The 23,208-nt window shown below is 43.6% G+C and overlaps 2 protein-coding genes across 4 annotated transcripts in view; both read right to left on the bottom strand.

Moving 5' to 3' along the window:
- Positions 1 to 23,208, bottom strand: part of LOC118395591 (zinc finger protein 28-like) — a 102,965-nt gene that overhangs the window by 28,438 nt on the left and 51,319 nt on the right. The gene's annotated exons all lie outside the window — the stretch shown is intronic.
- Positions 5,316 to 22,298, bottom strand: LOC118395565 (zinc finger protein 7-like). Of its 2 annotated transcripts, XM_035789391.2 has the most exons (6): positions 21,707 to 22,263; positions 19,930 to 20,060; positions 19,571 to 19,738; positions 14,206 to 14,367; positions 12,710 to 12,821; positions 5,316 to 8,169 (listed from the first exon to the last, which is right to left on the bottom strand). In XM_035789391.2, exons 1-6 carry the CDS (start codon positions 21,981 to 21,983, stop codon positions 7,214 to 7,216), a joined length of 1,806 nt encoding a protein of 601 aa, XP_035645284.1. In that variant the 5' UTR covers positions 21,984 to 22,263; the 3' UTR covers positions 5,316 to 7,213. The 2 variants fall into 2 exon arrangements, with proteins under 2 accessions (XP_035645284.1, XP_052321114.1); XM_052465154.1 differs by lacking the exons at positions 5,316 to 8,169; positions 12,710 to 12,821 and having other exon boundaries at positions 14,305 to 14,367; positions 18,594 to 19,738; positions 21,707 to 22,298.

Raw genomic sequence — 23,208 nt, 5'->3', positions numbered from 1 at the left:
AAAGCTCAGTTGTCCTGAGTCTGCACAACTCTGCCAGGACCTAGGATCAAGAGAGACCCTCAAGTGTTTTAGTACTATATCTCTTGACACAATGATGAAAATAATCATGGCATCTAAACCTTCAAGCTGCATACTGGACCCTATTCCAACTAAACCACTAAAAGAGCTGCTTCCTGTGCTTTGCCCTCCTATGTTGAACATAGTAAATGGCTTTCGATCGGATGTGTACCAAACTCACTAAAAGTGGCAGTAATAAAGCCTCTCTTGAAAAACCAAACCTTGACCGAGAAAATATAAAAAAACGAACCGGCCTTCCATTCCTCTCAAACATTTTAGAAAAAGCTGTTGCGCAGCAACTCACTGCCTTCCTGAAGACAAACAATGTATACGAAATGCTTCAGTCTGGTTTTAGACCCCATCAGAGCACTGAGACTGCACTTCTGAAGGTGGTAAATGACCTTTTAATGGCGTCAGACTGAGGCTCTCCATCTGTCCTCGTGCTCCTAGACCTTAGTGCTGCTTTTGATGCCATTGATCACCACATTCTTTTGGAGAAGGGGATGTTATTCAAAACATAATGTTAACTTTCACTGCTATGCAGATGACACACAGCTGTACATTTCAATGAAACATGGTGAAGCCTCAAAATTGCCCTCGCTAGAAGCCTGTGTTTCAGACATAAGGAAGTGGATGGCTGCAAACTTTCTACTTTTCAACTTGGACAAAACAGAGATGTTTGTTCTTGGTCCCAAGAAACAAAGAGATCTTCTGTTGAATCTGACAATTAATCTTGATGGTTGTCCAGTCGTCTCAAATAAAACTGTGAAGGACTTCGGCGTTGCTCTGGACACTGATCTCTCTTTTGACGAACATATCAAGACTGTTTCAAGGACAGCTTTTTTCCATCTACGTAACATTGCATAAAACAGAAACTTTCTGGCCAAAAATTATGCAGAAAAATTCATCCCTGCTTTTGTTACTTCTAGGTTAGAATAATGCAATGCTCTACTTTCCAGCTACCTGGATAAAGCACTAAATAAACTTTAGTTAGTGCTAAATACGTCTGCTAGAATCCTGACTAGAACCAAACAATTTGATCACATTACTCCAGTGCTAGCCTCCCTACACTGGCTTCCTGTTAAGGCAAGGGCTGATTTCAAGGTTTTACTGCTAACCTACAAAGCATTACATGGGCTTGCTTCTACCTATCTTTCCGATTTGGTCCTGCCGTACATACCTACACGTATGCTACGGTCACAAGACGCAGGCCTCCTAATTGTCCCTAGAATTTCTAAGCAAACAGCTGGAGGCAGGGCTATCTCCTATAGAGCTCCATTTTTATGGAATGGTCTGCCTACCAATGTGAGAGACGCAGACTCGTTCTCAACCTTTAAGTCTTTACTGAAGACTCATCTCTTCAGTGAGTCATATGATTGAGTGTAGTCTGGCCCAGGAGTGTGAAGGTGAATGGAAAGGCTCTGGAGCAACGCACCGCCCTTGCTGTCTCTGCCTGGCCGGTTCCCCTCTCTCCACTGGGATTCTCTGCCTCTAACCCTATTACAGGGGCTGAGTCACTGGCTTACTGGTGCTCTTCCATGCCGTCTCTAGGAGGGGTGCGTCACTTGAGTGGGTTGAGTCACTGACATGATCTTCCTGTCTGGGTTGGCGCCCCCCCTTGGGTTGTGCCGTGGCGGAGATCTTTGTGGGCTACACTCGGCTTTGTCTCAGGATGGTAAGTTGGTGGTTGAAGATATCCCTCTAGTGGTGTGGAGGCTGTGCTTTGGCAAAGTGGGTGGGGTTATATCCTGCCTGTTTGGCCCTGTCCGGGGGTATGATCGGATGAGGCCACAGTGTCTCCTGACCTGTCCTGTCTCAGCCTCCAGTATGTATGCTGCAGTAGTTTGTGTCGGGGGGCTAGGGTCATTCTGTTATATCTGGAGTACTTCTCCTGTCTTATCGGGTGTCCTGTGTGAATTTAAGTATGCTCTCTCTAATTCTCTCTTTCTCGGAGGACCTCGGAGGACCTGAGCCCTAGGACCATGCCTCAGGACTACCTGGGATGATGACTCCTTGCTGTCCCCAATCCACCTGGCCGTGCTGCTGCTCCAGTTTCAACTGTTCTGCCTGTGATTATTATTATTTGACCATGCTGGTCATTTATGAACATTTGAACATCTTGGCCATGTTCTGTTATAATCTCCACCCGGCACAGCGAGAAGAGGACTGGCCACCCCTCATAGCCTGGTTCCTCTTTAGGTTTCTTCCTAGGTTTTGGCCTTTCTATGGAGTTTTTCCTAGCCACCGTGCTTCTACACCTGCATTGCTTGCCGTTTGGGGTTTTAGGCTGGGTTTCTGTACAGCACTTTGAGATATCAGCTGATGTGGGAAGGGCTATATAAATACATTTGATTCGTGAGATTCTTAATCAGCTAACATAACTTTGTGAATTTTGAAGCATTTAAGACTTGAAACATTATGTAATCAATGCATGCACATAAAGCTTCATAATTCATCATTCATAAAGGTCATATTAACTGACTGATATTAGGTCTGCACAACGCATCACAACGCATCACCGGGGGCAAACTACCTGCCCTCCAGGACACCTACACCACCCGATGTTACAGGAAGGCCATAAAGATCATCAAGGACAACAACCACCCGAGCCACTGCTTGTTCACCCTAATATCATCCAGAAGGCGAGGTCAGTACAGGTGCATCAAAGCTGGGACCGAGAGACTGAAAAACAGCTTTTATCTCAAGGCCATCAGACTGTTAAACAGCCACCACTAACATTGAGTGGCTGCTGCCAACACACTAACTCAACTCCAGCCACTTTAATAATGGGAATTGATGGGAAATTATGTAAAATATATCACTAGCCACTTTAAACAATGCTACCTAATATAATGTTTACATACCCTACATTATTCATCTCATATGTATACGTATATACTGTACTCTATATCATCTACTGCATCCTTATGTAATACGTATGTATCACTAGCCACTTTAACTATGCCACTTTGTTTACATACTCATCTCATATGTATATACTGTACTCGATACCATCTACTGTATCTTGCCTATGCTGCTCTGTACCATCACTCATTCATATATCTTTATGTACATATTCTTTCTCCCCTTACACTGTGTAGAAGACAGTAGTTTTGGAATTGTTAGTTAGATTACTTGTTGGTTATTATTACTGCATTGTCGGAACTAGAAGCACAAGCATTTCGCTACACTCGAATTAACATTTGCTAACCATGTGTATGTGACAAATAACATTTGATTTGATTAGATTCATAGGGGTCCTTCCATGTCATTTCAGCAAGCCATCTTAGGCTATCCTGAAATCGTTTCTGTGATTATAAACATAGGATTACCATTCTTGCAATATTATTTTGATGAAATATATTTTGAAATTAAGGTAATTGATTGCACCCAAATTGGCCATTTTAATTTATAGGACTCATATAATATTAAATAAACATAGTACCTAACATCCGATTTGAACCAAACTTTTTCCTTACTCTAACCACATTTCCATCCACAGTTTTTATGCAAGTAAAATAAAATCATACGATATTTTTCAAAAATCACAACAGCTGTGACGAAAACAGGGAGTTTCTGTACAATTTTCTACTTTTGACATGGTGGGATCTTTTGTGTCGTTAAACTTAATTATGTGAGTAAATGCGGTGGAAACAACTTTATGCACAAATATTAATATAATAACTATCATATCCACCTAAACTTGGAGTCACGTGATGATATGGTGTGTGGTCCTCCAATTACGACATGGGAAACCATGCCGTTAATTAAGCTACAAATTAAATAAATTATACTGAATTTCACAGGGTGGTCGAAGTGCACAGTGATACAATAAGTTTGATGCTCCTTTCCAATAAATATTAAGGGTATTATTCTGGTGACATGTTGATCGATGCTTGACTGCGGTTTGACAAATACATTTTTTCTGGCTCTTATCCATAATAATCTCATCATGTAAACTCACTAGCCTACCCGCACTGTACGTAAATCCGAGACACTCCATTTAGTATGATATGTTACGTTTCTTATGGTATTTATTCATGTGTGGATTTCCATCACCCATTTCGTATGATATGTTACGAATTACACGTTATGAATTTGCTAAACGTACAGTATGTTACGAATTTTAGCTAGGTGGCTAATGTTAGGTACAACATTAGGTACAATGTTAGGTACAAAATGCTCTGAGACCAGGTAGGTAGGTATACATGATCAGTTTTCTATGTCTTACAAATAGTATGGAGTTGCGGCATGGAGTATTGTTTCTTCATCCTATGTAATGTATTAGTGAATTTGCTGTTGTTTTTTCCCCCCTGTTCAGAGATAAGTCAGTAACCACGTTTCCATCCAACAATTTCATGCAGATAAATTACCTGTGCATGAAAAAAGCAACGACAGGACTGACGGAAACATGAAATGCCGGTACAATTTTATAATGCCGACAGGCAATTTGTTCGTTCGACGTGGTGGGATCTTTTTGTGTCAGTTAAATAAATTATGCGAGAAATGGCGGTGGAAACGCCTTTATGCGCAAATATTGCTATAATAACTATCATATCAAAGTAAACTTGGAGTCATGCTGTGTTATGTTGTGTTGTCCTCTCACTACAACTTGGGAAAGCATGCAGTTTATTAACAGTGATGGAAAAAGTGCCTAATATTCATACTTGAGTAAAAGTAAAGATACCTTAATAGAAAATGACTCAATTCAAAGTGAAAGTCACTCAGTAACATACTACTTGAGTAAAATGATAAAAGTACTTGGTTTTAAATACGCTTAAGCATCGAAATGTAATTGCTGAAATATACTTAAGTATTGAAAGTACAAGTACAAATTATTTCAAATTCCTTATATTAAGCAAACCAGACGGTACCATTTTCTTGGTTTTTAAATGTACAAATAGCCAAGGGCACACTCCAACACTCAGACATAATTTACAAACGAAGCATGTGTGTTTAGTGAGTCTGCCAGATCAGAGGCAGTAGGAATGACCAGGAATGTTCTCTTGATAAGTACATGAATTGGACCATTTTCCCATCCCGCTTAGCATTCAAAATGGAATGAGTACTTTTGGGTGTAACTAGTGATATCTGGGGTCAAGCCTCAACACCTACATCTTGTTTATTCATCAAAACCCAGCACGTTCATGGCAGCTACTGTGCCCATAACTCCCAATTGTGAAAATAACAAAAATATTTCACACACTCCTGAAAGCTACCACCATCTCCTATGATCAGTATCTTTCAAGCTAATAGCATACTTGTTAATAAAGAACAGTGTGTTAGCAAGAATAGTGTAGAAAATAATATGACTTTATTCCATCTACATCACCTCAGTAAGGTAAATATTTAACTGTCCTGTTCTAGTCCATGTTTACTTTCTCTCTAAAAACAGGTATTTGTTTATACCTGTTTCAAATGACAAGTTAACGAAGGGTTAATAATGTGGTTAATTACCCTCTTACCCAAGACACTTCACATGATAACTATAATATGTCACCAAAGAATGGTTTCCCAGATCTCCCCTGTGTACATCTCAAGCCACACTGCTACGATTTCTCCCCTTTGTGGACACTCCTATGTCTGGTAAGGTTAGTCAGGAAGGAGAAGCTCTTGTAACATAGTTTGCACTTGAAGGACCTCTCCTTGATGTGAACGGTCTGGTGCTTATTCACAGTTCGCCTCAGTAAAGTGATTCCCAAACGTGGAGGGGTACGACTTGTCGGCGTCCATCCTAATGCTCAACCTCCCACGTTGTGACCCAATGACACTAGAGGAGAGAGAAGCAGGAGCCACCCACCCTCAGGTAGCTAGTCTTTGAGCTCCCTCTAGACATTGTTTTGCGTGTTGTTGGGATTGTGTGCTGTGATGTAGGCTAGGTAACTTTCGTGTTGAACGCTCATCCTGACCCTGTCTGTACTGAGGTAGCTAAGGAAGGCTAGACCCAGTCTTTCTATGAACTCAGTCACCAGGCATTAGACAAGACCCTGAAGGAGAAGACAGACTTGCTGATAGACTACCACCAGGGGAGTCTCCCACCACTCTCTGTGAAGGCTGAAGCCCAGGGTGACCTGCTCTGTTCATCATGGACACTGTGGTGTTTGTATCATAGGAACAGGAGGGTCTATCTCTATCAGCCCCAGGCCCTGCTTCATCCCTGCACTGAGACTGTGAAGAGAAGGGTCTGGGCTGCAGACTGGATCCCTGACTGGAGCCTCTGTCTCCCTGATGACCACCAGGACTGAAGTTATTGAATCCATCTGTCCGCAGCTTGTGTTCTGTGTAGTGGTGGAGTCTCTGGCCCTTGTGGTTCGGTACCGGTTTCTACTCAGAAGGAACAGCGACGGCTCCTGATCTTTGGCAATGGTTTAAGACCAGCCACTTCCGTGGTAAAATCTCTCAAAACCAGCAACACTGGATATCAGCAGGTCCCCCATGGACTGCAGACAGTAAACACAAATTGAACAGAAGATTTATATAAGAAACTTTACCGTAACACAAACATAATATTATAAAATGTTAACCACAGTCAAGCCCATCTCTAACACTGTGATTCAAGTACCTAACAATATGGAGCCAATGTAGTTTATTATAAAAAATGTCCATATGTGAATTAAGTATAATGTTTGTTTTGACTGAGATAAGGGAAACTCAGTCCCTGCAATGATACAAAAATAACTAAGTCAGTCAGCACAGTCAATGTTGTGTTATTTAATTTCAATCAAATAGTCCTACACTCATAATGTGAATTATAGTACTTTTAGTGCATAAAATGATACGTGACAAGTCGAATAACTTCTCATTATGGTAACACTTGACCTTTTCTGTAAATCTGGTACCCTCACTTTGATCAAATTACATTTAGAATACTTTTGAAAAGGATCAAACTTTACACTGCACACAAATAGGACAAGGTTGTCACTTTACATCAGTGAAGCATTTTTACAGACACCATCACACCAACCATCACCATATCATCTACTCTGTCTCACTCTCTTTCTTTCCCCAGTTCACCTCATCCAGTTCCCTACTACATCCCAAACTAACAGAATGAACTACAAACTATCTAGTACTAAATCATCAAATCAAATTATATTGGCCACACACACGTTTAGCAGATGTTATTGCAGGTGTAGCAAAATGCTTGTACTATACATTACATGTCACTATACTCTATACATGGGTCGTGTGCATTTTCTGCTGGTGTATCCTGACATATCTCCTCTCTGAGAACCTCTTCCCGCAGTGCGTACAGGCGAACGGCTTCTCCCGTGTGGACCTTCAGGTGCACTTTCATATTGTGCTGGTGGGAGAACCTCTTCTCACATTGTGGACAGCTGTAGGGTTTCTCCCCTGTGTGGACCCTCTGGTGCCTCTTCAGGTGGGTCGATCGGGAGAAACGGGCCCGGCACAGGTGGCAGCCGAATGGTTTCTCCCCTGTGTGTATCCTCTGGTGGATCTCCACCTGTTTGGGGAAACTGAAAGCTTTCCCACAGAACAAACACAGGAAGCGCTTCTCTTTACTGATTCCGTCTCTACTACTGTCATTTGTCAATGGGCTTGTGTAGCCATTTAGTGTTGAAGCATTGTCTGAGGTCTGGTTTAACATTAGGAGAGTGTGAGGAGGATGAAGGCCAGGGAGTGTCTGTGTTGTCACAGCATCCATGTTCCAGTTGATAGATCCTATAGAAGGCAGGCTGAAGGAAGCACCTGTTGGAGGGTTAACCTGAGGCGCCATCAGTCTCTCTGAATCACAACTATAGGAGCAGGACGGAGCATCGCTAGCGGAGTCAGTGTCTGTTCTCTCCAGCCGCATACGGACACCTCCCTGTCCCCGTAGACCAAATCTACGCCTCGCTGTGGTCTCAGCCAGTCTGTTGTCATAGAGACTAAGTTCAGTTGTTGTTTTGTGTTTGTCTGTCTGTTTCTGGTTGTGGTTAACCTTATTGATCCCAGGCCCAGAGTTGAGGACGCTGTCCCACCCACAGACCTCTACTATGTCGCCTCTGGTCCTGGCCTGCTCAGTGACGTTCTCCCCTGGTCCCTTAACTGCATCGGACTGGGAATCCAAAATGGCCATCCAGTCTCCTCTGTTAGCCTCCAACCAACCACCTGAAGGAAGAGGTAACAAAACAGATTTTACAAACATGGCAGAGAAAACATAATGTTGTGACTATAACTACTGTTCCCTGTAGGAGTGAAACTGGATTGATTCCTTCCATTTAATACTGCTTTTCATCGAGCCCAGGAACGGGTGGCGCGGGGCCAGACAAATGTTGTACCTAATTTCTCTCCATCGGGGAACTGTATTATAGCAATAACATTACGTTCCCTTTCAGTCAGTCCACTTCATTATAACATACTATGGGGAAATAGAATCACGCCCCATGCAGAACCCAACGGATACTAAATTAAACAGCTCATGGCAGACCTCCCAGACCTGGGTATTGCGCACACAGCGCGCTTTCTGGTTACTTCCGGTCACAGCCGTAAGCACACTGTCGGCTACACTGGGAGCTGTGACATCCACGCAATAAAATATCACGTCTGTGGTGATGCCCAACTCGCCTCAGCACAAGTATCTCCTCTAGTCAACCTTTTAAACAATGCCCAAGACGCTGCCAGACCTCTTGTGAAGTGGGAGCTGCCACAGCTAGGGAACCCTTGCCGCTATATGCCAGGGCGATAGCCTCCACAACCCAGTGGGAGAGACTCTGCTTAGAGAGCTCCTTGCCACAAGCTGGATTAGCAACACATACAAAAAGCTGGTCACGTAATTGGATATCCCAGGTCAGTTCAAAGTACGTGCGTAAAGCGCACACCGGACATGTTACCTCTTTTGCTCTTCAGAAGCAAAACGAGGAGGTGAAAAGGGAAATAGCTCTAAAGCTAAAGGACATGACTTTCAGGGAGGCCACATTGTCACCTTTAGTCGCCTTAAGCGAACGGAGTCCAGGAAGAGTGTACGGATAACGCGTGAAAGTCCATCAAGTTTAACTGAGGCCAAAGCCATGAGCAGAGACCTTTTCTAGGAGAGGATCTTCAGATCCACTGACTCCAGAGGCTCAAAGAGGGCAGCACATAGTGCCTCTAAAACCAGAGCCAAGTCCCATGTCGGCGCAATAGGTTTAGAGACCGGTCTGAGACGATGTACACCTTACAGGAACCGCACAATCAGGGGGTGGGCCCCTGGTGAGGCTCCGTCAATTACGGGAATTGCCACAGGTCCCCACCTAAATGGCGAATGATGTCTTCAAAACCAAGGCTGCCTGGGCCAACGGGGAGCCACAAGAATCAATGGTAAGCCTTCCCGGCACACCCTCTCCAATGTGTGCTGAATCAGAACCACTGGCGGAAACGCGTAAAGGAGGGTGAGGCCACTGGTGCACCAGAGCGATCGTTTCCAACTGGGCACTCTGGTCCCTCAATGAGAACTAGACGACATGGTGCGTTTTCTGGTGATGCATAAAAATCTATGATGGCCCTAGTCTCCACTCCTGAGTGCCGAGTACACTGTCAGAAGTTACAGGTAATAGATATGCCGGGCTCTATGACACCGTCCATACTTTACGAATTGAGTAACCCTTCGCACAGCACGCCTCCACCCCTCGGGGGGGGGTGAGTCTTTTGTGACCACCTTGTGGGACAACACCTGGCCCATGAGAACCCCTTGCGACAGTAGCTGGGAATCCCTCCACTGGCCCAGTGCCCGAAGGCATGTCGGGGACACCGGAATTGACCGGCGAGATGTATCAAAGTTAATCGGAATCAGCACTGGAACAGCTGCATCAATAATAATCCTGAGGGAATGACCACCATCATAGAAGCCATCATCCCCAGTAGGCAGATGAAACTTGCGAAAATGTACTGTGCACCCAAACCAAAATTGGGCCAGGCAGAGCTGGAACCCAAACACCCTCTCTGGGGATAGAAAAAGCACAATTTAAGGATGAGTCTAACTAGCCTGCTTGTTCCTTTGACTGCTATCAGCCAATCGTCCAGATAGGCCAACACACTCAGCCTCTGATGGGTACCAGAGCTGCCTCCACCACCTGTGAAAAGACGAGGCGAGAGGGACGAGCCGAACGGGAGTACCAAAAACTTGTAGAATATAGCCTCGAAATGGAACCTCGTGACCTCTGTGACTGGGGTACATGGGCACATGAAAGTACGCATCCTTTAGGCCGATGGTGTACGGACCGTAACAGCCACTAGTCTATGAGTATTTTGAACTTGTGAACTCTGAAATGCTTGTTCAGGGCACGCATGTCTAGAACAGGGCTTAAACTGCCATCCATTTTCGTAACCAGGAAATAGATCGTACCAGCTGTCTTGAGCTTCCAACAGATAAACCACTCGTTCTGCCTATTCTGGAGCAGGAAGGATATTTCCTCCCTTAATACTGGCACTGAGGCCAGGAGAACAGTTGACGTGATGACGCTGCAAAACGTGGGGGGGGATTCGTACAAAGAATTGTAGTCTGTAGTCACTGTTTGCGTGACCCAGGGCGACACTGCGCATGTGCGCCATTGGTCAGAGCAGGCAGCGAGTCTCCTGTAAAGTGCCATCTGAGGGGGCATGATGCCCCCAGTAGTGGCATGGGAAAAATAAGTTTCCACCACTCTCAACGAACTTATGTTTGATTGTGGAGGGATATGTTTTATTGAACTCATGTGGAATACACAACACTCTTGAAACTCACAAACAATGGGATTGAAGCAATGTGTTTAGGTGGAAACGTTTACCTGAAGTATCCTTCCCCGCGCCGTGGCAGGACCATGTCACCCCTGGCCAGGCAAACAGACGTTGCGTCTGGCAATCAAGCTGGTCCGACCTTGTGCTGGGCCGGGCCCCCGGGACAGCCCGCTTAGCAGGCCCAGCATCCCCAAAGGACTTCAAAGGGAGAAAAGCGCACTGCTTGAACTAGGCGTACATGGCCTCCAGGGCCGAACCAGACATCCCCGGAGGACATTTGTCGGTCCCTCTCTATCTGAAAACGTCAAAGACGATAGTGTGCCACCACCCTGCTCTTCCCGAGTGCCAGAACGGTGCACCGGGACGTGCACAGAATGAAGTCAGCCGTAACACAAATCTCATCCAGGAGCTCTGCATGGGGCTTTCCTGCAGCCAAATAAGTGCCCAGCTCCGGCATCAACTCTGTCTGGTAGATCTGCAGTACAGCTACAGACGACAGAAATCAGCCACCCCCTCGGCACGATACATCTTATCCAACTGACCAGCTGAAAAAACGACAGTGCTTGTTAGGAAGTGTAGGATCTGTATTAGCCACACCCTTGTTATCCAACAGGCTAGGTAGCCAGGTAGCTTGCTATAAACTAGAGGCGTGTGCACCAGCCCAGCCCCGCCCAATCCATCCCCTCCAGATCCATGAAGGGGGCATACCATGCAGCATCAGCTTATCTGAATGCGGGTTGGACTAGGTTGTCGTAAATTCTTCGAAATACAGAAACAGGGGTAGGTGGTGCTTGACTGTGGCAACCACAGGGGGCAGGTACTTCCCACCGAACCTTGATAACTTCTGCCGCGGGTGTGAACATGGCCACTTCAACTCCAAATGTATAGCCACCCTGCAGCACAATTCTATGAACAATGTGTTGGATACGAGGGTTTCCCACACTACTCACGTAGCGTGATGTGGCTGTCCTGGAACTAAGTCCTCTTCCGAGAAACTCCTGGAGTATCCAGAACACCAAGTTGTCATCCGAACCTGTGCCCTGTATGTCATCATGGGAGACAAACCAGCCAGCTCACTACCTCCTAGCTGGGAGGCTAGTTCCACCAAAGCCCCAAGTCTCTCTCTGCTTCCTGCACCTCAGTCCCAGGCGAGGTACCAGCATCCAGGAAAGGAATGTCGCCATCGGAAGCTCCAAGCTTTTTCAAGAATTCGACATGTCTTTCCAGGGAGTTTGCACGCAGTATGTGGCAATGCGCACACGGACTGGTTCGAGCGAGGGCCACCTGAGCATGCTCCAAGCCGAGACAAAATACACATAAATCGTGAGTATCTTTCAGAGAAATAGTATAACTGCATGACTGGGGGAAATGTACACATCGTCGTCTCGGTCTCTTTCTTAACCGTTTTACTCATTTTCTTCTAGCAAATTGAAGCATAACTAATTGTTTGTGATTAGGAAACGTATGATAACAAATACAAACTAAAGCACACAACATCCAGAAGGTGAGCACGCCCTACCACTATGGGACAGTTTAGTTGGCGCAACGTAAGTCTCGTTTTCCAATTGTTTGTTGTAGTAGTGTGAATCCTTCCTGTTTACACCGAGGTGAAGAGCAGAATAATTGAAGGAAGGAATCTGTGCCTCATGCTTATCACCTGTGGAAGGCGGGGCTTCCAGCGAGGCACGTATTTCATTGGCCTTGTCAGGCGTGATTGTAGATCTTTCAACCGAAGTCGCGAGAGTGTGACTCCCCATAGTATGTTGTACCGAAGTTGACTGACTAAAGGGGACTCATTTTTTGAGTCAATTACCTGGTCAAGTTCGTACATTATAATGTGTGTTTTTGTATATAAACACAAGTTGTATTGATTTCATTGTATAAATGAAGAAATAATAATAACCAGGTGCATCACTATTCTATTACTGTATGTAGGTTATATGTATTTCTCCCTTACCTTGCTCCCCCATCTTTAGTCCACTCAGCAGATCAATGCTCTCTGGTCCATCTTCTATTGTCTCCTCTTTGACCAGAAGCAGATCAGGCTTCCCATCCTCCATGTCTACTGACTGTAAGAGATACAGAGTGAGAGGATGTTGGATAAATAAATCTGCTATGAGCATCTTCTGATTGGGAAATGAAGGATTGCTATGAGTACTGTGCATAATTGTTGATTTGACACGATGCAAATGTATTAGTTGATTTAATTACATGACACTAATTAAAATGGATTGAAAATTCAAAGGCCCACACTTAAGACAAAATGTAATCAAGACCTGGGGCGTCTATCAATTCATATTATGCTCTATCGTTTATTTCGTTGTGTCGCAAATCACACTCTTTGCGGTAATTGGACGTCACTTTGCCGTGCGGAAGGACATTTGCAACACAAACAAACATGGAAGAGAGTGAACGCGACACAAAACACGGAGCTCGTACCTAAATGAGGGGCAACTTCGGTCGCATGGGACGTGGTTTGGGTATGAAAAATCTGACACGGACCAGAAAACCGTCCTCCGCAAAATATGCCGCAGGCCGGTCCCAACAACATGCTCAAACACCATTAACCTCTTTTACCACCTATGCAATAATCCTGTGAAACAGTACGGAGAGAGTCTACGGATGAGACCCCCAAAAATAGTTGAGTGCTCAAAACAAACCCCCGACTCAGACGTTGCAAGAGGCTTTTGCCTACGGCACACCATATGGCAAAGAAACATGAAGATGGAAGGAGAAAGCAGCTGCCGATACAACTTACATCTGCAAAGACATGGCCTCAATTTCCATGGTGAGAAACACTCGACTCAAGGTACCAACTGCAAATACATTTTATTTTTTGAGCATAATTCAAAATGTAATAAGAAATATGCCTTTAAATGTGGTCATTTTATATAAACTATTTATTCATTGACTTTACAGAAAATGTGATATGTATCGTTACTGGGATATGAAATGACCTATATCAGGATATGAGATTTTGGCCATATCGCCCAGCCCTAACCCAAGCCATAAGACTCCTGAACATCTAATCAAATGGCTTCCCGGACAATTTGCATTGAACCCCCCTCCACACACACACTTTTACACTGCTGCTACTCTCTGTTAATTATCTATGCAGTCACTTTACCTTTACCTACATGTACATATTACCTCAATTACCTTGACTAACCTGTGGCCCTGTGCATCGACTCTGTACCGTTACCCCCTGTATATAGCCTTGATATTGTTGCTCTTTAATTATTTGATATTTTTCAATTTTCTTGTTTTTTTTTCATAATTATTTCTCGTTTACTTCAGTTTATTTAGTAAATACTTACTTTTATTAAAACTGCATTGTTGGTTAAGGGCTTGTAAGTAAAAATGTCCCTGTAAGGCGTTGTATTTGGCACATGTGACAAATACAATTTGATACCAATCTAATACCATTCAGACTGTAGTTTACAGTGGGCTCACCTCAGTGAGACTCTGTGTGGTCCTGTGCTGCTCAGCTGGTTCCTCTGTGGGTTCAGGAGGTGTAGTCTGGTTGTCCTCCATGACCATGGTCTCCTCAGGGTTCCCAAGATCCTCCTCACACCCCTCATCCTTCACCAGCAGCACCTCTGGACCCTCCTCCTCCTGGAAGAGACAGGTGATACAGATTACAGACATACACTACCTCAGGTACATACACACAGATAAACACACTTTAATGATGGATGGGCCATACTTGTGAACATTAGAAACAGTTTAAATTCAAAACAGTTGCTCCGTCACAAAATGTGCATCAGCCAATTAAAATCGTCAATTTACTTGCACGTGATAGAACGCACACACAGATAATAAACACATTCAACATGGAGTGTTTACCCATCCCCACTATGTTTGAGTCCTATACTGTAGTTATGGTGAAGATAAATATGATGTTGTGGGTAAAAATAAGTCAGCTATGACTTATAAGTCAAAATTCATCAGACAAACCTGACTAAACATTTTGAAGTGTACAGTAGGTGTTTCAGACCCCTTGCAAATGTATAATTTAAATAAAATAAAAATCACATTTACATAAGTATTCAGACCCTTTACTCAGTACTTTGTTGAAGCACCTTTGGCAGTGATTACAGCCTGAAGTGTTCTTGGGTATGACGCTACAAACTTGGCACGCCTGTATTTGGGGAGTTTCTTCCATTCTTTTCAGCAGATCCTCTCAAGCTCTGTCAGGTTGGCTGGGCAGCTATTTTCAGGTCTCTCCAGAGATGTTCGATCGGGTTCAAGTCCGGGCCCTGGCTGGACCACTCAAGGACATTCAGAGACTTGTGCTGAAGTGCATCCTGCATTGTCTTGGCTGTGAGCATAGGGTCGTTGTCCTGTTGGAAGGTGAACCTTTGCCCCAGTCTGAGGTCCTGAGCACTCTGGAGCAGGTTTTCATCAAGGAGCTTTCTGTACTTTTCTGTACAGTCTCAGTCCCTGCCGCTGAAAAACATCCCCACAGCATGATGCTGCCACTACGATGCTTCACCGTAGGGATGGTGACAGGTTTCCTTCAGACGTGACGCTTCGCATTCAGGCCAAAGAGATTAAATCTTGGTTTAATCTGACCAGAGAATCTGGTTTCTCATGGTCTGAGAGTCCTTTAGGTGCCTTTTGGCAAACTCCAAGCGGGCTGTCATGTGTCTTTTACTGAGGAGTGGCTTCCGTCTGACCACACTACCATAACGGCCTGAGTGGTGGAGGGCTGCAGAGATGGATGTCCTTCTGGAAGGTTCTCCCATCTCCACAGAGGAACTCTAGAACTCAGTCAGAGTGACCATCGGGTTCTTGTTCACCTCCCTGACCAAGACCCTTCTCCCCTTATTGCTCAGTTTGGTCAGGCGGCCAGCTCTAGGAAGAGTCTTGGTGGTTCCCAACTTCTTCCATTTAAGAATTATGGAGTCCACTGCGTTCTTGGGGACCTTCAATGCTGCAGACATCTTTTGCCTCGCCACAATCCTGTCTCGGAGCTCTAAGGACAATTCCTTTGACCTCATAGCATGATTTTTGCTCTGACATGCACTGTCAACTGTGGGACCTTATATAGACAGCGGAGTGCCTTTCCAAATCATGCCCAATAGATATAATTTACCACAGGTGGACTCCAATCAAGTTGTAGGAACATCTCAAGGATGATCACATTGAAACAGGATGCAAATGAGCTCAAATCTCATATTAAAGGGTCTGAATACTTACGGAAATAAGGCATTAATGTTTCTCTATTTTTAATACGATGGCTAAAATTTCTAAACCTGCGTTCGCTTTGTCATCACAGGCTATTGTGTGTTGATTGATGAGGATTTTGATTCCATCCATTCTAGAATAAAGCTGTAAATAACAAAATGTGGGAAAAAGTAAAGGGGTCTGAATACTTTCCGAATGCCCTGTATATTGTGAACACCTCCCCTCTCCTGGACTTCCTGACGGGTAATCCCCAGGTGGTGAGGGTAGGCACATCCACCACACTGATCCTCAACACGGGCGCCCCTCAGGGGTGCGTGCTTAGTCCCCTCCTATACTCCCTGTTCACCCACAATTGCGTGGGCGCAAACTACTCCAACACCATTAAGTTTGCTGACGACACGACTGTGGTAGGCCTGATTACCGACGACGATGAGACAGCCTATAGACAGGAGGTCAGTGACCTGGCAGTGTGGTGCCAGGACAACAACTTTTCCCTCAACGTCAGCAAGACAAAGTAGCTGATCGTGGACTACAGGAAAATGAGGGCCAGCACGCCCCCGTCCACATCAACAGGGCTGTAGTGGAGCGGGTCGAGAGCTTCAAGTTCCTTAGTGTCCACATCACTAATGAATTAACATGGTCCACACACACCAAAACAGGCATGAAGAGGGCACAACACCATTTCCCCCTCAGGAGGCTGAAAAGATTTGGAATGGGCCCTCAGATCCTCAAAAAGTTATACAGCTGCGCCATTGAGCGCATTTTGACTGGCTGCATCACCGCTTGGTTAGGCAACTGCTTGGCAGCAATAAGACTGATATTACCTCGTCCCCCTGTACATTGACTCGGTACTTGCACCCCATGTATATAGCAAAGTTATCGCTACTCATTGTGATTTTATTCCTTTTTTCTCTCTGCATGGGAAGGGCCCGTAAGTAAGCATTTCACTGTTAGTCTACACCTGTTATTTACAAAGCACATTTTATGTGACAAATAACATTTGATATGTAGGTATATTTAGTAGGCCTTAAATTTAATGGTTATAAAGCGCAGTTGGGTGTATGCAGAATAGGGTGAGATCAGATGTGATGTATATTAAAGAGAAGTGGTGTAAAGTACTTAAGCAGTACTTTCAAGTATTTTTACTTAAGTGTTTTTTTGGGTATCTGTACTTTAATATTTATATTTTTGACAACTTTTACTTTTACTCCACGACATTCCTAATAAAAATAAATGTACTTTTTACTCCATACATTTTCTCTTGACACCCAAAAGTACTTGTTACATTTTGAATGCTTAGCAGGACAAGAAAATTGCCTAATTCACACACTTAACAAGAAAACATACCTGGTGGACTCACTAAACACATGCTTTGATTGTAAGATACTTAAATAAAGTATATTTAAAACCAAATACTTTTAGACTTTTACTCAAGTAGTATTTTAGTGGGTGACTTTCACTTGATTAATTTTCTATTAAGGTATCTTTACTTTTACTACAGTATGACTTTGGGTACCACCACTGCTAAAGAGAGCCTCATTCAAAGTCTTACATGTCCCATTTTGTGTTTATTAAAAAACAATTTTAAATACACCATATGAAAATTGCAATGTGTTGGTTCCATGTTTCATAAGCTGAAATAAAAGATCCCAGAAATTGTCCATACGCACCAAAAGCTTATTTGTCAAATGTTGTGCAAATTTGTTTACATCCCTGTCAGTGAGCATTTCTCCTTTGCCAAGATAATCCATACACCGGAGAGGTGTGGCATATTAAGAATCTGATTAAACAGAATGATCATTACAAAGGTGCACCTTGTGCTGGGTACACTAAAAGGCCACTCTAAAAATGTACTGTTTTGTCACACCGCCACAGATGTCTACATTTTTCAGGGAGAGTGCGATTGGCATGCTGACTGCAGAAATGTTCACCAGAGCTGTTGCCAGATAATTTAATGTTCATTTCTCTTCCATAAGCCACCTCCAACATTGTTTTAGAGAATTTAGCAGTATGTCCAACTGGCCTCACAACCACAAACCACATTTAAACATTGCCAGCCCAGGACCTCCGCATCTGGCTTCCTCACATGCAGGATAGTCTGAGAACAGCCAACTGGAAAGCTGATGAAACTGATGAGTGTTTCTGTCTGCAATAAAGCCCTTTTGTGGGGGAAAATCTCATTCTGATTCTACCTGGGCCTGGCTCACCAGTGGGTGGGCCTATGCCCTCTCAGGCCCATCCATGGCTGCACCCCTGCCCAGTCATGTGAAATCCATAGGACCAAATGTATTTATTTATTTAAAAATTGACATATTTTGGTATATGACCTGTAACTCAGTAAAATCTTTGAAATTGTTGCCTTCATATTTTTGTTCAGTGTAAGTAGTTGAATGGAAGCAAAGAAAGACATTGGTGAACATAATTTAACCTACCCAATACAAACACAATATGTAACAGACCTTTTAGGCTTATATATATCACACAATATCTGGATGCAATATCTACCCAGGAATATTCAACACTGAAATCTGTTACTCTTGTTATTCCAAAGGCATCTGTGGATCTTTTCTGCTGACAACACTGAAAATTCATCTTTGTATTTAATGCAGGTTTTGATCTAAATGTCAGAAGCTATCGAGTGGAATGGTTACTTTCTATGTTATAGAGTGGAATGGTTTTTCTGCTGGTGTATCCTGAGGGAGCTCCTCTCTGAGAACCTCTTCCCGCAGTGTGTACAGGCAAATGGCCTCTCTCCCGTGTGAACATTCAGATGCATCTTCAGATGGTGCTGGTGGGAGAACCTCTTCTCACACTGGGGGCAGCTGTAGGGTTTCTCCCCTGTGTGGACCCTCTGGTGCCTCTTCAGGTTGCAGGCCTGGGCAAAGCGCATGTGACACTGCGTACAGTTGAAGGGTTTCACCCCTGTGTGGACCCTCTGGTGGATCTCCACCTTCTGGGGGCAGCTAAAGCCTTTGTTACAGAACATGCAGAGGAACCGTTTCTCTTTACCGTCTGTTGTTGCTCCCCCTCCCTGAGCCTTGGCCCTTTGGACCTTTGAGTTCAATACCTGATCGAAAAGGACGCTGCCATGTGAATCAGATGGTGCCATCGATGTGGACACTGGGTTGTGATCCCTGAGTGTGTGTAAAGGTGAGTGGGTCGCGACATTAAGATTTGTCTCTAAGCTTTCCCTGTAGTCTAAGAAGTCACTCGTGTTGCCCTGCGACTGTCCTCCTAAATGAGTCTGGTCTTCATTCCATGTCAGAGGAGCGTCACCCTCCACTTTCAAAGTCATCTCATCTACGACCAGACCCTCTCCTTTCTTATCTAGGCGCCCTTCAGAGTATACACTACTACTGTACTGGTTCCAGTCTCCTCTCATTGGATTAGTCTGTGTATCTAAGCCCACAGGCATGTCACCAGGTATCATCTCTGTAGCGTATGAGCAGGACGGATCATTGCCAGTCTGAAACGTGTCACCTGAGTCCTGATGGGACAGATCCATCCTCGAGCTGGGGTTACCATAAAGTAAATACTCTGAGCGGGGAGCAGGTGGACAGCCCAGTGGCCCCATTAAAGTCTCTGTATCGGTCTCTGACTTGAGGACGGCGTTCAGCGTTCCACTGACCTCCGTGATGCTATGTCGGGGCCTGGGCAGCTCTGGGGCAGTGATGGGGTCCTCCGTGGCTACAGGGGGGGCTACTCCAGCCACTCCAGTCTGGGTGTCTCTGCTGTGCAGTGGGTCCTCCTCTCCATCAGACCTCTCCAGCTTGACCCCAGGACTTGCATCTTCAGACTGACAAGAAAAAAGGAGGTCATTGCCTCTACTAAGCATGCTCATCTGTATTTTTTATTTTTATAAAATGGTGCAAAAAATATTTTGGCTGGTAGATTAAAAAAATTGTAAGAAATGTATCTACCTGTCACAGTGCCAAGTATACATTTTTTGTAAGTTTTAGGCCCTGGATGTAATACTATTACACTAACCTCTATCACGATAACGTGCTGGGTTGAGGTTCCGCTCCCCTCATCAACAGTGATTGGTTGGTCATCTCTCCATGTATTGTGTCCCGCTGGCTTCAGAAAGCTCTTGTGGCCTACAGTGAGATGTCCTTCACCTGAGAGTGATTGGTGGAAAAGAGATGGTTAGGTTAGCTACTGTAAATGCTCAATGCTATATTATACACTGAATGTACAAAACATTAGGAACACCTTCCTAATACTGAGTTGCACGCCCTTTTGCCCTCAGAACAGCCTCAATTCGTCGGGGGATGGACTCTACAAGGTGTCGAAAGCGTACCACAGGGATGCTGGTCCATGTCGACTCCAATCCTCCCCACAATTGTGTCAAGTTGGCTAGATGTCCTTTGGGTGGTGGACCATTCTTGCACAGTGTGTCAATAGACTTAATTATTAAATAGTTCAATATCTATCTTAGTTTAGGATGATCCTAAATGAAGCAACTCACAGATTTGTAGAATAATCATACATATCACTATTGACACTAGAATTAGTAAGGATGTAATGTAACACTTTGCCTAACTTCTTGATATATACAGTGGTGTGGGGGGGGGGGGGTATAGGCAGGTATATGCTTATACCCACTTGTTTTTACATTGGGCATTGCATATACTCACTTCTAAATCCCCACTGATACGTATCAAAGTAGTGTGGTGGAGGTATACGCCGTATCTATGAATACGGCTGATGGAACAGATGTTTTATTTAACCTGTATCTTAAGATGTTGATAAACTATTATTTCTTAACATTTTAGACGCAGCAATGTACACACGGTGGTAGGACCTATGCGTGAACGATCGAAAATGTAATTGCAAGAAAACACTGTTCTAAAATGTGCACCACATACGAGAGCGGTTTCATGGACAGAGGTAGAAATATCTGTTAGAAATGTTGAAAGAGGGGAGATCTAAAGATGCAACAACTATCATGGATTGATAATATGACAAGGATAATGCCTTTGGCTGCTAGACAATGAAAGTATTTATAAATCTGTCAAAACGTAATTATTTGAATCAATCCACTGGCCATTTATTCTCCATCTCATGTGAAACAAAAACACAGCTAATCAAACAGTGCTAGGTGCCTGCATACTTAAATTAAAGGGTAACGACACAACAACAAAAAAATACTTAGAAAGTGGTCTCCTGATGTAGATCAAGCATTGTTATGGACTTAGAACATACAAATGTGTTGTTTTTCTGTTAAAAAAAGTGTGACTTTGAGAGCAAAAACCGGAAGAAAAAGAAAATGGGGGGAAATCTGAAACCTGGGAATTTCTGACTCCGTTGACTTCCTAATGTATCTGTTTCAATAGTAGGCTTACTATTAGCCCACTTGCACAGTAGAGCTAGGGTTGGCCTGATATTGAAAGACCAATATGGGATTCATAGTTTTAGGTCTTTCAGAGTGTATGTCACGGTTTCTCATACATTTTCACACTGGGCGCCTTTCCTTCGCCAGGCAGACCGTTTGATCAAAATGTAAGTATACCCACTTCTCCAAGCACCACTGGAGATACTTTTTATAGATCAAGTGATTATGTTCCATGCATCATATTGTTTTCAATTAGCAAATAATAGGAAATGCAGTAAATATGAGTGTCTTTGTGCAAGATACTGTAGCTAGTAATCAGGATAACTATTGCATACCTTCTCAAAACTGACCAAGACCAGATTCTGGTTAACACATCTAAAGTAAATTGGAAGCGGTTGACAGAAGACCCCCCACCCATGCCAAATGTACCTCTTGTCATTCCTCTGTATCGGTCGAGGATCTTGACATTACTGGGACGACTGGCGAGGACGCGCTCTCGCATTGTCTTCTCTGCGCGCTCCCGTGCCACCTTCAGTTCGATTAGCTGAAGTTTCCTCTGCAATGCCCTGTTTTCTTTCTGGCTTTGAGTTATTTCCAAACGAAACACTGCATAGTCGTCGTCTACGAGTTTACAGATCTCTGCCACGGCTGCATTCGCTAGTACCTCCATGATGGAGGCTATTTGAGTGTGAAAACCCGTTGCCATTGTTAGCAGCTAGCGTTACTTACTAGACAACGTTAACATCTATCCAAATCCTGTCTCCAACGCGAATTAAATATTATCTGGGGTAAGTATTTAGTGCTGTGCAGTTAAATTCGTCATATTTTGAATTCTATGGTTATTAAAATGTCTAAATGACAAACGCAAAAGTGAAAATTGTTCTTGGCCATATTTACTTCCGTTTAGCCTTTGGAATTTGGTTGGCGGATCGCATCCAAATGGTAGGTGCCTACACCGCCACCTACAGTACTGGAGTGTGAGGCCAGGCCTACCAACATAAAATGCTATCTTTTAATTTAACCTTTATTTAACTAGTCAGTTAATTAAGAACAAATTCTTATTTACAATGACTGCATAGGAACAGTGGGTTAACTGCCTTGTTCAGGGACAGAACAACAGATTTTTACCTTGTCAGTTTGGAGATTCGCCCAACGCTCTAACCACTAGGCTACCTTAATTAATCCTGGTCCTCTAAGAAAGTTACATATAGCCGTAGACACCTACACTCATTAAAAACCCATTACCCCATTCCACTACTTTTATGAAAACTTGAAATCAGCCCTAATTAATCGGCCATTCTGATTAATCGGTCAACCTCTAATTCAGACCACTTGACTTTTTCCAAATTTTGTTACATTACACCCTTATTCTAAAATGGATTTAATTATTTTTTCCCTCGTCAATCTACACACAATACCCCATAATGACAAAGTAAAAACAGGGTTTTAGACAAAAACAGAAATACCTTATTTACATAAGTATTCAAACTAGAGGTCGACCGATTATGATTTTTCAACGCCGATACTGATTATTGGAGGGCCAAAAAAAAGCCGCTACCGATTAATCGGCCGATTTATAAAATAAAATGTATTTGTAATAATGACAATTACAGCAATACTGAATTAACCCTTATTTTAACTTAATATAATACATCAATAAAATCAATTTAGCCTCAAGTAGATCATGAAACATGTTCAATTTGGTTTAAATAATGCAAAAACAAAGTGTTGGAGAAGAACGTAAAAGTGCAATATGTGCTATGTAAGAAAGCTAACGTTTCAGTTCCTTGCTCAGAACATGAGAACATAAGAAAGCTGGTGGTTCCTTTTAACATGAGTCTTCAATGTTCCCAGGTAAGAAGTTTTAGGTTGTAGTTATTATAGGACTATTTCCCTCTATACCATTTGTATTTCATTAACCTTTGACTATT

The sequence above is a fragment of the Oncorhynchus keta genome, chromosome 16 (assembly GCF_023373465.1).
Source record: "Oncorhynchus keta strain PuntledgeMale-10-30-2019 chromosome 16, Oket_V2, whole genome shotgun sequence".
Lineage (NCBI taxonomy): Eukaryota > Metazoa > Chordata > Actinopteri > Salmoniformes > Salmonidae > Oncorhynchus > Oncorhynchus keta.
This window is presented reverse-complemented; position numbering and strand designations above follow the sequence as displayed.